Source organism: Stegodyphus dumicola, chromosome 6 (genome assembly GCF_044657685.1).
Source record: "Stegodyphus dumicola isolate Sdum_Otavi_A_Nest chromosome 6, ASM4465768v1".
NCBI lineage: Eukaryota > Metazoa > Arthropoda > Arachnida > Araneae > Eresidae > Stegodyphus > Stegodyphus dumicola.
In genome coordinates this window covers 208,802,400-208,817,243 of record NC_140773.1, presented here as the reverse complement: position 1 = coordinate 208,817,243, position 14,844 = coordinate 208,802,400, and the positions used below count along the sequence as shown (strand labels likewise).

The window sequence follows — 14,844 nt, the reverse complement described above, 5'->3', positions numbered from 1 at the left end:
TGTTTATATCAACCAAATCGGAAAACTGCAGAATTTTTGTAAAATATATAGATCATCATTTTTAAAGTGCAAGTTTGTTCTGTTGATATTTAATAATGTATTTCAAATGCATGTAAAGCACAAATGAAGTTTTACATTTAAACTGTGGAAGAACTTGTTTCCCTGTTCAAGGTGGTGTTTTCCGTTTTCCTTCGAGTTTCCAAATCACATTGTCAATTCTAACTTCTTTCTTCTAAGGTAGTATTAAAAAAATCAAATTAATAACGTATTCAAGCAAGATTTTTTACTACAATTCTCTGTTTAGATTAAACATAAGTATGAGTCAAAATATTTCATTTTTATTCTGTTTTTGTGACATCTGTAAATTAATTTTGCTCATTTTATGACCTTAGAAATTATGACTTTCTTCCTATAATGTATTCAGAAATTTACTTTTTATCATAACATTATGAATTAACTTAAAACATATTTTGCATGGTAGTGAAGTAGATATGAGTAACCTAATGTAGCAGATTTATTGCTTTCATTTAAACAAATGCTGTTTACATTCCTTTTATGTTCAGCATTTATTTTTAAAGAATGTATAACTTATGTACTGCACATGAACAAATAATTATCCAGCAAGTGATCTAGTGGCTAAAACTGGCAACCTGGAGTCAAATTCTGGCAAAATTTTAGCTACATGCATTTTTCATGGTTTCCCCATGCGTGACATGAATACAAGCCAATTTTCCATAGAAAGTCCTTCACGAAAGTATCCTTAAGTAGATAACCCTGGCATCCTTTACTTTAATCCAGCTAACAAACCAACAAAGTACTAAAAATATGTAAGATTTAATGAATGATGGTTAATGTGATAGGCCTGACCCTGAAATTTCAGGGAATCAGATTGCTGACAATCAAGTGTAAAATTGTCTTGAACACTTTTTATTTGATAGGATGTAAAGAAAGTATCACAGTGGAAATTAGAGTATTAATATCTTTAGTTATTAAAAAAATATTTTCAAAACTTGATAAAAGTGTGATGAGGGAAAAAGGAATGAGAAAATGTGACTGTAATAATTACCAAAGCTGAGTACTATTAATTGACTAGGAAAAAGAAAAGTGAGAAATGAAATATTATAATAGAATGATATGGCATTAGCTCTTTTATTAATTGTCATATCAGAATGTAGAAAGAAAAATTTCAGGATTTATCTTAATTTGCTACTTCTAAGATTTAGCATATATATTTTTTAAATCTAAATTTGGTCAACTGGATAGTGTCTTTTATTAATTATTCAATGCAGGAAGTTCTGAAGTTAAACCTAGAACAGGACCTATGTTACTCAGAAGGTGCATAAGTTTCATCAAGAAATAAATTTGCCCAAAAAAACTGCTTGTTTTCAGATTGATGATTTCATAATTTTTTATTAATTCATGTTATTTGAAATTAATTATTTCAGATGAGTTAAAATCTGCTTAAAACAATAAATGTTCAAATTCTGCATTTCTCCCCCTTTTTTGAAACATAATCTATGAAGCATATGAACGTTTAAACTTTATTTGAAAAGACTTCACTGACAGCAATGATGATTTTAAAGTATAAAATAAATAAATATAATTACACTGTGAATAAATTTATTTCTCATTGCAAAGTTACTGAATTACTGTGTGCACTTTTTTTACCCTCCTTTTCTCAATACATCCAGTAAAGAAGAACACAAATAAATAAGTAAATAAATCATTTTTCAGCAATATATGACTTTAGTCATAATCCAACATTGCTAAAGTGCAAGATAACCAGATTTTTTGCTGTAGACAGAAAAAATTTTCTATTAAAAATTTCTATGCAAATTCAATAATCATGGGATAACCTTATTCTCTATAAATAATTCTTCAGTTACCTTATTGTATAACATTGCATGAAACTTCAACAGAAAAGTTCTTTTTGTGTTCTTTGTTGTTTCTGTAAAAGATATTAAGATATAAAAATTGAAGAAAAAAAGGCAGATATATCATAATAAATATATATATATATGTATTACTTATTATGTAAAGACTAGAAATTGTTTTGAATTTATTTTAAATGTTATATTTTTACTTTTGCATAATAATAATTTTAAAAATGTAAAAGAAACTGAAATGTAACTGATTTTCATTTATAATCTTGATTTTTATCTCTATAAAATACACCATGCACAAAATGGAACTTCATTATTAACTGCCGATATATGGCAGTATTGGAAAGACTTTCTGTTATCTGTTTCTTCTGTTATCCATCATAAAAAACATCCATACTCTATTATCTGTTTCTTTTATCTATCATAAAAGCAATATCTGTAGATTATTTACCTGTTCTGTATCTATAAAAATGGATCTTCATTAGTGTGTTTATTCTATAGTATTAATGGAGGAAAGATTTTGAATAATCTGTCTGCGCTCTTATTCATCTTGATAATGTTCCCATAGTTGATGGCTAATCTAGGTTGATTACTGCATTGAGGTCTTGTTATTTTAAAATAAAAAATTAGCTTGTTATTTTAAAGTTATCAAAATCGAATAGGAGGACGATCCGCTGAATTTGTATCTGAAAGGGCATCATCATGCATTTTGAAATTTTAGTAATAGAACTGATTTTAATGCATTTTTTAGATACAATATGATATTTTTAAATATTAAATTGAAGAAAATATGTTTTCATAATGGAAGTAGTGAAGGAAATGTATTTCATAATGAAAGTAAAACTTCACTGTATAGGTAAATTGGGTTCAGACTTGTACATAAGTTTTGATTTCTTTTATTTTATCATCAAATAAGTTCATCTCTCCATAAATAGGAAATGTTTGCTTTATTCCTATAGTCATGAGATCCTAAAGTAACTAAGACCACTGAATACTGGTAGTTTGACCTGATTAGGTTTGAACTGAGCAAAATGGGCTGGGTGCATAGTTGATTTTCTCCATGTGTGTTGTGAATGCTAACCAATGTATCTCAGAAAATGCTCCACGAAGGCATATAGCTCTTGTGTCTTTCCCATACTGAAACAACTTGATCTATCCTTTCATTTTACATTGTTTATCTTTAGAAATGTATAATTTTGCCTTTTCAACCAACACTCATCATTCATGACATTATAGGAAATAAATTTGTTATATTAATAGAGAGAAAAACATTAGTAGATGAAATTTCAAAAAGCTTGATAATATCAAGCATACTCTTACTATTAAGGTAATCAGTTCCAAAAAATGCCATCTTTAAAGTAATGTTAATCAGATTTAGAGATATATATATAATATATTGTAATTCATCCAACTGTCTGTTTGAGTTATTTTATGTTTCTCATTTACTTATATGAAATTAAAGGAAAGCAAAATAAAATAACTGCATGTTTTACTCATAAGCACACTATTATCTTAATTCTTTGTGACAAAAAATTATTTAAACAGTTTGGATGCAATCTGTTTGCTATTCATATTTTTTCTTGGAATAGCTCTGTACATTTCATAAGGCAAATCTGGATGCTTAATTTCAAGAATTCTGTTCTTCATACTTGTTCTTTCAACTATTGCAGCATGGTGGAACTTCTTTTTTTTAATTGTTGAAATATTACTTTTAAGAACATCCCCCCCCCGGTTGATTCGTTGTCATCATATCTGCCCACTTACTATTGACTAGTGTTATTGAGATTTTATTGCTGAATTATTCACAGTGGGAAGTAATCTTTTTACACTCCCAAGTATAATTTAGGTCTATTAATGACAATTTCATCAACAACTATATATATAATTACTGGCTGAACTTTTACAACTTTTACAATTAGGTAAAAGTGCTTTCCTTCTAGCTATTATATTCAAAAGTATGTGCTGATGTAATAGTGTAAAACAATGTAACCATTTATCATTTTTGTTGAAGCCTGACATGAGATTGTTGCAGTAGTGTGTGCTTTTTCATGTAGTCCTTGAACAATGACCTTACTATTATAAGTATATTGTATGTATACTTAGGTCATATTAAATCAAATTCACATCATGTTGAGTAAAATAAGATTGCAGTGGTAAATTTTTTTAAATAAAAAAAAAGCATGTTAAATGAAATTTTGTAAAGTAAGGAATAGATGCACTAGAAGTAGATTTGTGCCAACTTATTTAGGCATAACTCATATTTTATAAATTAGCTTATAAAATATTTTAGCTCTTCTTAGCATATTTCATTCCTATATTTTTCATTTGTTGTCAGAACTAGCAGTATATTCCTTGGAATTTTAGGAATTTTGCTATCATAAATTATATATATTAAAAAGTGACGATTTTCCAATCTCAGATAAAAAATCTTCAATATTAACACTTCTTTAATATTTCCTTAGTCAGAGTTGAATTGATGCAGGTCAGGGCTGCTGACTTCATTGCTTCAAGCTCATCCATATATATATATATATATATATATATATGTATAAATATTTGTTAATTAACTAAAACATTTTGGATAATTAAAAAAAACATAATGACTTGAGTTTTATTAATGCTTTATTTTGTTAGCAATTTTAATTCTACCTGAAACTTTTGAATTTATCTGGGAAGAAAGAAGATAATTTAAATTGAGATTCTATTTTCTTTTCAAAGTAATCCCTTCTCAGAGCATATATGTATATATGGGTGTGCTTAATAATAAATCAGAGAAAAGAAATATGTAGTATAATGATAAGTTAAATCAACAAGATTCATTTCAGGTTGAGAAAGAATTTACTAAAGGCAAGAAAAGAGAGGTAATAGCTTAGGTTTATGTTCCTGTATAATATTTGAATTATTTCAATAACTTTTAATGGGCAGCTTAAATATTTTTGTCTGTATTTATATTATTGGTATATATATTTTTATAATTGTCTGTTGGATTATTGCTTTGAAATTAATTATTCCCCCTCTTCTGTGTAATATACTGTCTTTATTTGAATTGAGCATAACAGTTTCTTTCAATAAATAATTTTTTTTTTTTTTTTTTTTTTTTTTAAATTTCTAGTATAAAATGTTGAAATTGTTGTTCATAATATTTCATTCTCTTTCAAACCTTCTTAAAAAAATATTTTCTAAAGAATTTTATCATAAAATAACTTTTTAATAGTAATAAACTGTTGCAAATAAAAATAAATTATGTGTCTAAATTTAAAATTATATTCTAAAACATTTAATAGTTAGTTATTTCAAATTTTTAGTCTTTTAATTTTTTACGTTAGCAGGCTCATGGTATCCGTCCTGGAATGGGTTTTCCTGATCAAATGATGTATCAGCAAGGTCCCCCACAGCAATGGTATGGACAGCAACCCCCAATGCAACAGCCACCATATTATTCACCACAGCAACCATTACCACCTGGTATGCTTTGGTATTTACATATTATAGACTAGAATATATTAGAATTTTAAAATAATTTTAATTTTAATTCAGGAAATTAAATTTGTATTAACTCTACTTTTGCTATTTTAAGCCTGATTATCACATTATACTCAATGTGTCTCATACTTCTTTGAGCTACGATTCCTTTTGATTAGATGAAAGTTTTTGTGATCTTCCTGAATCATTTTCATGACTTCTCAACAGAAGTAAAAGCTTTTTAATTACATAAATCATTTATGCATTTGCCGTTGAAAATTTGCATGAAATTAGGGAGATGCAATAAAAAATAGTGTGTTTACTTGTGTACTTCCCATGTTATTTACTAATTTTACACATTTAAAATAAGGAGGGATAGGTGCATTACGATTTTTGAGGAGAAGGTTTAAATTGAGAATATAATGTATAAAAATGTGCATATACACACATGTACTAATATTTCAAAGTAGTTATTAATTTCAAAAATATTTACAGCATAATCTCCTATTTGTGTATATATGAGTTTTTACCATAAATCAGAAATTTCAAAATTATATGCTGAAGAAGTTAGGGGAATACATTAGGTGGAGAAATACGAGGGCTATCCAGAAAGTAGATTACGTTTTGGAATAAAAAAATAAACAAAGTATAGGAAACAAATTTTATTATATACAGATGAAAGCCACACTCAAATACTACTTTTCTACATAGTCACCATACAAATTAAGGCATTTATCGTATAATGTATAAAAATGTGCATATACACACATGTACTAATATTTCAAAGTAGTTATTAATTTCAAAAATATTTACAGCATAATCTCCTATTTGTGTATATATGAGTTTTTACCATAAATCAGAAATTTCAAAATTATATGCTGAAGAAGTTAGGGGAATACATTAGGTGGAGAAATACGAGGGCTATCCAGAAAGTAGATTACGTTTTGGAATAAAAAAATAAACAAAGTATAGGAAACAAATTTTATTATATACAGATGAAAGCCACACTCAAATACTACTTTTCTACATAGTCACCATACAAATTAAGGCATTTATCGTAGCGATGTACGAGCTTGGAAATTCCTTCGTCGAAAAATTCGGCTGCCTGCGCCTTCAACCACTTTGTTACCTCTTCTTGCAGCTGTGCGTCGTCATCAAAACGCTGCATAGCCAGCCACTTCTTCATTGCTGGGAATAGGTGGAAGTCGCTCGGTGCCAGGTCGGGACTGTACGGCGGATGAGGAAACAACTCCCACTTAAAAGATTCAAGAACTTTACGAGTGACATTTGCCGTGTGGGGCCAGGCGTTGTCGTGAATCAACAAGATCTTAGAGCTCAACATTCCTCTGCGCTTGTTTTGAATTGCTCTTCTGAGTTTTTGGAGAGTTTGGCAATACCTTTGAGAGTTTATTGTAGTGCCTCTTTCCAGGAAGTCCACCAAAATTACACCTTTTCTGTCCCAAAAAACAGTCGCCATCATCTTCCTTGCCGACATTGTTTGCATGCATTTCTTGGGTTTTTGGGGAGAACTTGTGTGCCCCCACTGCATTGATTGCAATTTCGTTTCACAGTTCACATGTTTCACCCATGTTTCGTCACCAGTAACGATGCAATCGAGTAAAGAGTCACCATCCTTATGGTAAGCGTCCAAAAAGTTCAACGCTGCAGCCATTCGCTGATTTTTGTGGTCCTCTGTCAAGATTTTTGGAATCCATCTTGCACAAAACTTGTGGTAACCAAGCTTTTCGCTGATGATTTCGTGCAACAAACTTCGCAAAATTTGTGGAAAACTCAAAGAAAGTTCCGTTATTGTGAAATTTCGATTTTCACGGACTTTAGCATCGACTTTTTCGAGAAGTTCGGCGGTCACTATGCTGGGTCTCCCACTTCGATCTTCGTCGTGAACATTGGTTCGGCCATTTTGAAATCTTATGACCCACTGACGCACTCCACCTTCAGTGATAATGTTGTCCCCATACACTTCACGAAGCTGCCGATAGATTTCTATCGGTTTACAGTTTTTTGCAGTCAGAAACCTTATTACTGAGCGCAGCTCGCGGGATTTTCAATTAACGCAGACATTTCAAACTGTCACAGTATCTGAACGGAGCACAGCACGAACCTCTCACTAGCACGGCTAGATGCAGACTGAGCTGCGCAACGCTCTGACCCCAAGATGGCCGCGCTAGCCCCGCCCCTAGCGGACACAGACGGAAACGTAATCTACTTCCTGGATGGCCCTCGTATTTGAGTAAAACGTGGTTTATATGGTTAAATTGGGTTTGAGTAAAATGTGGTCAAAGAAAAAATGTTTTAACTTTATTATAAATGTAGTAAGTTTATCAAAAATTGAAGAGAATTTAAAAGACTTATTAACTCTTTCACCGTTCTCTCCTGTTCACGAAAATTTCTCTCCAGCGGCCCTTTGTTTTTCATAGCTTGTAATGTTGTTTTTCTGTACATACATAACTTTCGTAGTGGATGAATGTAAATGAATATTAAGTAAAATTATAAGGAAATTTCTAAACGAAATATGTAACGAAGCGGCCCTTTGTTTTTCATAGCGTGTAATGTTGTTTTTTCTGTACATACATAACTTTCGTAGTGGATGAATGTAAATGAATATTAAGTAAAATTATAAGGAAATTTCTAAATGAAATATGTAACGAAGCATAATGGAAAAGTATAATATATCTGCTTATTTCTAACAGCAAGATTAATTTGATAACATCTGATCCAGGTGATCCACTCCTCCCATTTTGTTGTTGTAATCTTTTACAATTATTAGTTTTTTTACAGTTCTTTTCCGTGTTTCAACATCAATCATAGAGTTATTATGGACTGTACTCATCAAACGTATATCCTTCTTGTCTTTCCAATTCACAACCTCATTTTTTCTCTTTTTCTGCTGTGTAGACGTTGACGATTTCTCACTGTCTTGTATCTTATGTAAAATGGCACGAATATTCATAAAACCCAGGGGGTAAATTCAATTAGAAATAGAATGCTTGATTAGTACTGCCCTCTAGGAGGTATTAGAACAAACAAAAATAAAATTCAAACAAGTAAACATTTAGAAAGCATTTTAAACGGTTAAAAGTTTTAAAATGTAGTAGAACGCTTGAAGCGCATTACGGCCGCCCTGCAGAATATAACGAAGCATAATGGAAATTTGTTCTATTATGCTTTGTTTCACTTGAACATGCTAGACGCCTTACGGACGACAAAGAGGTTAAAAAAATTTTTAAATACCCTTTAATGTGTATGATACTGGATTAAAAAATAATTAATAACCCTGAAAACCTTTTTAATACGCTAGCTCCAAAAGAAGTACACAGTGTTAAGATAAGAATTCCAGTTATTTAATTTTTTTTTACTGAAAACTAAATAAAATGCTATTCTTTGTTGATGTATTTACTTGATTTCTTATTTACTTGATTCTGTGTTGATGCTTCAGCTTCTATTTTGACAAGCCAATAATCTGTACTATACTCTTACCATATTAAATCACTGACTCAAAGGCATTTACAAGCCTATAACTATGGGATCCTATTTGTCAAAATCATTTTTCATACTTTATCTAAGGCTTTATTTGTTTGTTCTAAGAGATTTATTCTTAGTTATTGTATGATTCTGTGTAATTGAGAGCAAAGAACACATAAATCTTTCAGAAAAGTTGCAGGAACTTAAAACAGATTTCTCATAAAATTAGTAATATATTCCTTGGCATTGTAGAGGTTTTAATGTAATACCTAAGTAATGATTATAAAAAAGAAAAACAAAAATTCTTAATCTGATGTTTGATTTTATGATGCTTCAGAATTTTATAGCAATATATAAATTTAAAAAAATAATAGCGAGGGATGAGTTTATTCTAGTCCTAAATAGAATTTGAAGTATTCTCAGTTGTGTGGTCCTCTTTCATGTTTCTCTTTTTCATATCCTAAATAAATTCAACATATTCCATCCACACATCTTAAATCAAATCATCCTATAAATCTAGCATATGTGTTCTTTTTATTAATTATTTATTCTTTCTCGTATGATCTCTTAATTTCATGTAGCTGTCAACTTTCATAGTTTTCCATCACATCTCCTGGTCTCCTCATAAATCACAGAGTCTTCCATTTTTTTAATTTTTAATAATGTTGTGTCTTCAATTGTTAAACTAACTAATGATAGAGGGTACTGCTATACTTTCAATATCCAGTGAGAAATGTAGGTGTAGAAGTGCTTCGTGCTTGAAGATAGATGATGTAATAATTACATTAAGAAGTACAAAAGAGAAATAAATTAGTTTTTAGTTTTGCATATTGCATAAATAAATGTTGATGTTCAACTAAATGATGAAATTCTTTCAAAACTTTACTACAGACTAAGGTATCTGGTGGTAATTGCTTAGATCATAGATTGAAACCAGTCTTTATGTTTAAAAATGAAAGGAATGCAGGATGCATTAGTACCAGTCTATTTATGAATATAGTCTTTTTCTGTGAAAATGTTTCATCTTGTTACTGAACTCAACTGATAGTATGACATTCTAAATTTCAGCTTTTGTAATAAAGTCTCAAGTTGGTTAGTAATATTAAGAGTGTTATCTCCAAAATGGGTTATATATAATGTAACTTTGGAATATTTTCATGGATAATAACAAGTTACATATCCTCTCCAAATCAAGTAATACCTACCATCACTTTGGAGGCTAAATGTGGACTCATCCGTAAAGAGAACAACCCTCCACTGATCAGCCATCCAGTAGATATGTTGATGTGCCCACCTCAAATGTTTCCTTCTATGACACTGCATAAGCAGTATGCAAACGGCTGGTCACCTCACGTACAGACCTCCTTTGTGAGGCCTTCTATGCACAGTTGACTTTGACACCAACCTTCTGGTGGCTGCAGCAAGGGAGGATCTGAGTTGAGTCGGAGGTGCTGTTCCATTCCTTCATGCACATAATAACAAATATTGACCATCGGTGCTCATTGTAGCAGTTGGTCATCCTTGGCTGAACCTCTTGGATGCCAGATCTGTGGTCAGAAATTGTTGCCAAAGTCTATGAACCACAGATGGGCATATATTTAGCCATCTAGCCATTTCTGTCTGACTTTGTCGTGCCTTTAGTCTTCCAATAGCTCTCCATCGCAGTTCTTTGGACAAATGATGCCTGGACATCATTGTTACGAATTGGCTATCCCATATTTCTTATCTCAGTATCACAGCAAAATTTACTGGCTTTCTCAAACATGCAGTTTTATGCTTCTTGTAAATGATGCATTCCAATGATGCCATTAACTGCAATTTTACTCAACAACTCTTATTTGACAACATACTCAAATTTTATTTAGATAGGCTTTTTTTTTTTTTTTTTTTTTTTTTTTTTTTAATGAGTTATTGCTCTTTTGTGATTTTTCCTTAATTTTAGGAAACCAATATATATTCCCATTTTGTAATTTAAACTTGCTTAAATATATGAATTCAATGTTTGAATTGTTTATTGCTAGATTTTGAATTTTTTCTTTTTTTTATTTTTTCTTTTGAGCTTTAACTGTTGATACAGTTTAAACAAAGGTTAATTTTCACTTATTTGATGTGCAATCTTTCAGCTAATTTATATGTTGTCTACTACTTTGTAAAAGGTGTACCTTCTAGTTTATTAGAAATAGATGTAAAAAGAAAATCTTTAAACATAATATCTTATCACAATATGCATAATATATCTTCTGTTGATAATTCATATCAGTTTAAAGAATGTTAAAAATATTTCTCGTAAACCTGATATCATACTATATCAACATATATCAAACTTGAAATTATAATTGTATCCCTGTTCTTGTAATACTGATATTACTAAAGCTATGACTGTGATATTATTGTATATTCTTTAATAAAAGTGCATTTTTTTAACTCAGAATGCAATTATATAAATAAATATTTCGTTATGTTTTAAAGAATGCTGTCTTATTTTATTTTTAAAGCAAGTGGTCCAAGATTTGAACGTCCGCTTTCACAGTCCAAGCAAGCTCTTAGCACCATGCTTCGGGCCCGACATCCATCTACTCAGTTTCTTCCTAGTGGCAATACTCAACATCAGGCTGGTGGTGTTAGTGCTGCTGGTGGTCCAGGTGGTACAATGCCAGGCAGTATGGGTGGAAGTCATCTTGGAGGACCTGGAGCAGGAGGTCCTATGCCTGGACATCCTGGTAATCATCCTGGAGGTAGTGGACCTGCAGGTTTTTCCATGGAAATGATGCAAAAGCGGCAACAAATGATGATACGTCAACAGTTACGACCACAAGGGATGCCTGTATGTGTTCAGTAACCCATTCCTGTTGATATTTCATATTACCAAATTTTCAGCTTCATTCATATTTGCATATATCCTATCATATTTTTCAATGTCTGCCATATTTTTAGTTCCTGTCATATTTTCACACTAATGCTTTTGACTCCTATAATATTTCATCAACCATTGTTTTTAAATATGTGATATAAGTATTTTAAAATAAATAAAAGGAATATTTGAAATCTTAAACCTTTCTTATATAAATCTAATCAGTATATTAAATTTCCAATATCAAATAGTAAAATCTCATTTTGATAAATTAAAGAAATTGTTTTTGAATGTAGTTGAACAAAAAAATATGAAGCATAACATTTTAATAAACTAATGGCTATATATTTTTTTTAATTGATGATTTTGCAACTAAGCTTCATTTATATTATGCCAAGTTTTGAAACACACACTCAGTTTTTAATGCAAAATGTGTATTCATCAATCAGTGTATGAATAAGTACTTATCATGGGAAAAGATTATAATTATAATATAAATTGAGTTCAAATTTCTGCAAATAGACTGGCTTCCTAAGTGTTTTTATGATTTTCCCAATGTGTATCGTAAATATGAGCAAAACTATTAGAACGTTTAAAAATGCATGTATCTGCTGCACATTACAATGAATCCTGTTTTTACTTTTTGAAATTTTGTGGTGAAAATTTCATTAGTTAGTTCTTTTAATGTTCTTGTTTTGTAAAACTTCAGTTTGTTAATAGATTGTTAAATTTTAACTAGCCAGGAGATATTTTTCCTTCTGTATTATAGTTTTAATCAGAAACTGCTGTAATATTTTTTTAAAAAAATTAAGCATTTTAAAACTCCATTTTTGTAATTTATTTACCAAAGTGTTGTAGTCATGATAAGGAAGCTAGAAGACTAATTCTAAATACAGGTTGCCGTTTGATTGTATCTTCCTGAAGCTTACAGGCTTTTTTGTATTTTTGGATGTATTACTGATGAAGGATAAGTGTGGATAGATCTTAAAAGTTCTGGTTATTTTCAGGGTGGCCCAGGTGGACCAATGTATCCACATGGCATGCAAGGAAACACAGCACAAACTGCTCCATTACATCATTTACCCCCACAAGGTAAGGAAATGATATAATATTCAGTAATTCTTTGTAAGTTTGTGTTGTAAGCAAACTAATTTCTAAATTTTAAAATTGATTGTAAGCAAACTAATTTCTTTTAACAGCTTTTAAAAAAATTTTAAAAATAAATAAAAAAAAGACACACTTTGTGACAAATGTGATATTTCAAGTAGCCACAAAGTACTGCAAAAATTTTAATATTAAAAAATTTTCCATATACAGGTATGAACCAGGGATATGGTAACTATAGTGGCTCTAACATGCAACCAAATGCTAGTATGATGGAATCTAGAAATTCCTCAATGCTTCCAACTAGTTTTAATCAATCATATGCCAGCCCACAGCCTGGACCTGGAATTATGGGGCCTAGCAGCATACGCAACCAACAAGGGCAATATATGCCACAACCTAATAGGTGAGCTAATTTGATTGATTTTTAGTATCTGTTATGAAATTTTAATGCATTATTTTTTAAAAGCTGGTTAAAAATCTTCGGCTTTAGATCTGTTGTAACTATCAGATACAATACAAATTAGGTATCCAAAATTATTTACTACAAAGCAACCTGTCTAAAAAAATTAAAGTAACAGAATATAAAAATATTCTTGTATCTAAAAAAAAAATAATAATAATGGTATGTAGCAAGTAAAGGGTGCTTTGTTTCAGGAAGTAGAGGCTAGAGTTATTTTAAAAGACAAAATTTGTTACTTCGGAATGAAAAAAAGCATGCTGAATTTCATATAAAGCCAGAAAGGATTAAATAATCTTTCGATGTTCTTATTTGAAGTACTGCAGGTGTTACTACTTTACAAATTATGAGAGGTCTAAAATCATTTTTCAGTTTAAATCCAGATGGGTCGGTAAAGAAAATTTAGCTTCTGTTAGTGTTTCTGCAGTCATGACAATCTCTACACTGTTTAAACTAAATACTTTCACAGTTTGAGTTAGCTAGAGAAAAATCATTGATGTTATTCAGTATATATTTCTTATAAGAAGCCTATTACAGTCTATTAAGATATTCAAGATTCTGTATCTGTAACAAATTCTTATGCAATCTGTGAAGCAGTCATTCACCCTTTTTCTTTTGGCATTCTAAACCAAATAAGTGATTATGAGAAACAATCATATATTTTTGATTTCCCCCCCTAAACATCAAGATGTATTATCTGTGCCTGAACCTTTCCAGATGCTGGAAAGCTCATTTTTGAGTATTTTTAGGTCTTTATGTGCCTGACTTATATATCCTTCAGTCTCTCAGGCATATACTATTTTTCATAGTTAAACAAATGCATCCTGGAAGTCGTATTTCACCATCTACACACAAGTTATATGATATAAGTGCAATGATTTACATAATGCTATATAGCAGGGGTGGCCAACCTGCGGCTCTTTGAAGGATTATTTGTGGCTCTTGATAATTGTACCCGAGTTCCCTTTTCATTGCTGTGTATTCATATTTTAAACAATTATCATTCCATATGTGTTTCAAAATGTCTTTTAAATTACTGACAACAAATATGAAAGACTAAATGCAATGTTGTAACAAATTTCATTTCCATCCAAGTTAAGAATTATATAACTCATTGAAAACTGTGCGAAATGAACATAAACAGGGGCATAACAGTTTTGTTCGCTAGATTTTCTTCCCTTTTGATTGAAAAACATACAGGAGTCAATGCCTTGTCCGGCCGATTGCTTCTCGACGAATGACGATCAATTAAATCGACCGACTACTGACCAATTTTGAATTTGTAAAGTTTCATTGCAAGGGACAGTTGGCATTTTGCTCTGAAGGAAACAATTTGTATCATTCTTGCTATGGATATAATTTGTAATCTGGAATTTTTGGTAAGTTAACTTTAATTTGTTTCGTAGTATGTAACACGTGTTGTTATTGTTGTAATAACACAGAACTTGTATTTTCTAGATTTATTTATTTCCAGTTCTTTTAAAAATATGACGACAGAGAACGAAAATATAAAAAAGAAAATATGAGCAAGAAAATAGAAGTTTTAATAATGAGTGGGAGGAGAATTTCTTTTTCTTGGCTATTATGGAAAAGCATTATGT

General features: G+C 30.6%; 1 protein-coding gene across 5 annotated transcripts in view; it reads left to right on the top strand.

The window, feature by feature from the left end:
* Positions 1 to 14,844, top strand: part of kto (mediator complex subunit kohtalo) — a 230,910-nt gene that overhangs the window by 204,173 nt on the left and 11,893 nt on the right. For 2 of the 5 annotated variants that reach the window (XM_085819429.1, XM_085819427.1), the window contains exons 36-40: positions 4,709 to 4,744; positions 5,210 to 5,348; positions 11,324 to 11,652; positions 12,687 to 12,771; positions 12,997 to 13,189. In XM_085819429.1, coding sequence (XP_085675555.1) covers positions 4,709 to 4,744; positions 5,210 to 5,348; positions 11,324 to 11,652; positions 12,687 to 12,771; positions 12,997 to 13,189 — 782 coding nt within the window. The remainder of the gene's footprint in view (positions 1 to 4,708; positions 4,745 to 5,209; positions 5,349 to 11,323; positions 11,653 to 12,686; positions 12,772 to 12,996; positions 13,190 to 14,844) is intronic. The other 3 variants (XM_085819428.1, XM_085819431.1, XM_085819430.1) reach the window with 3 other exon arrangements.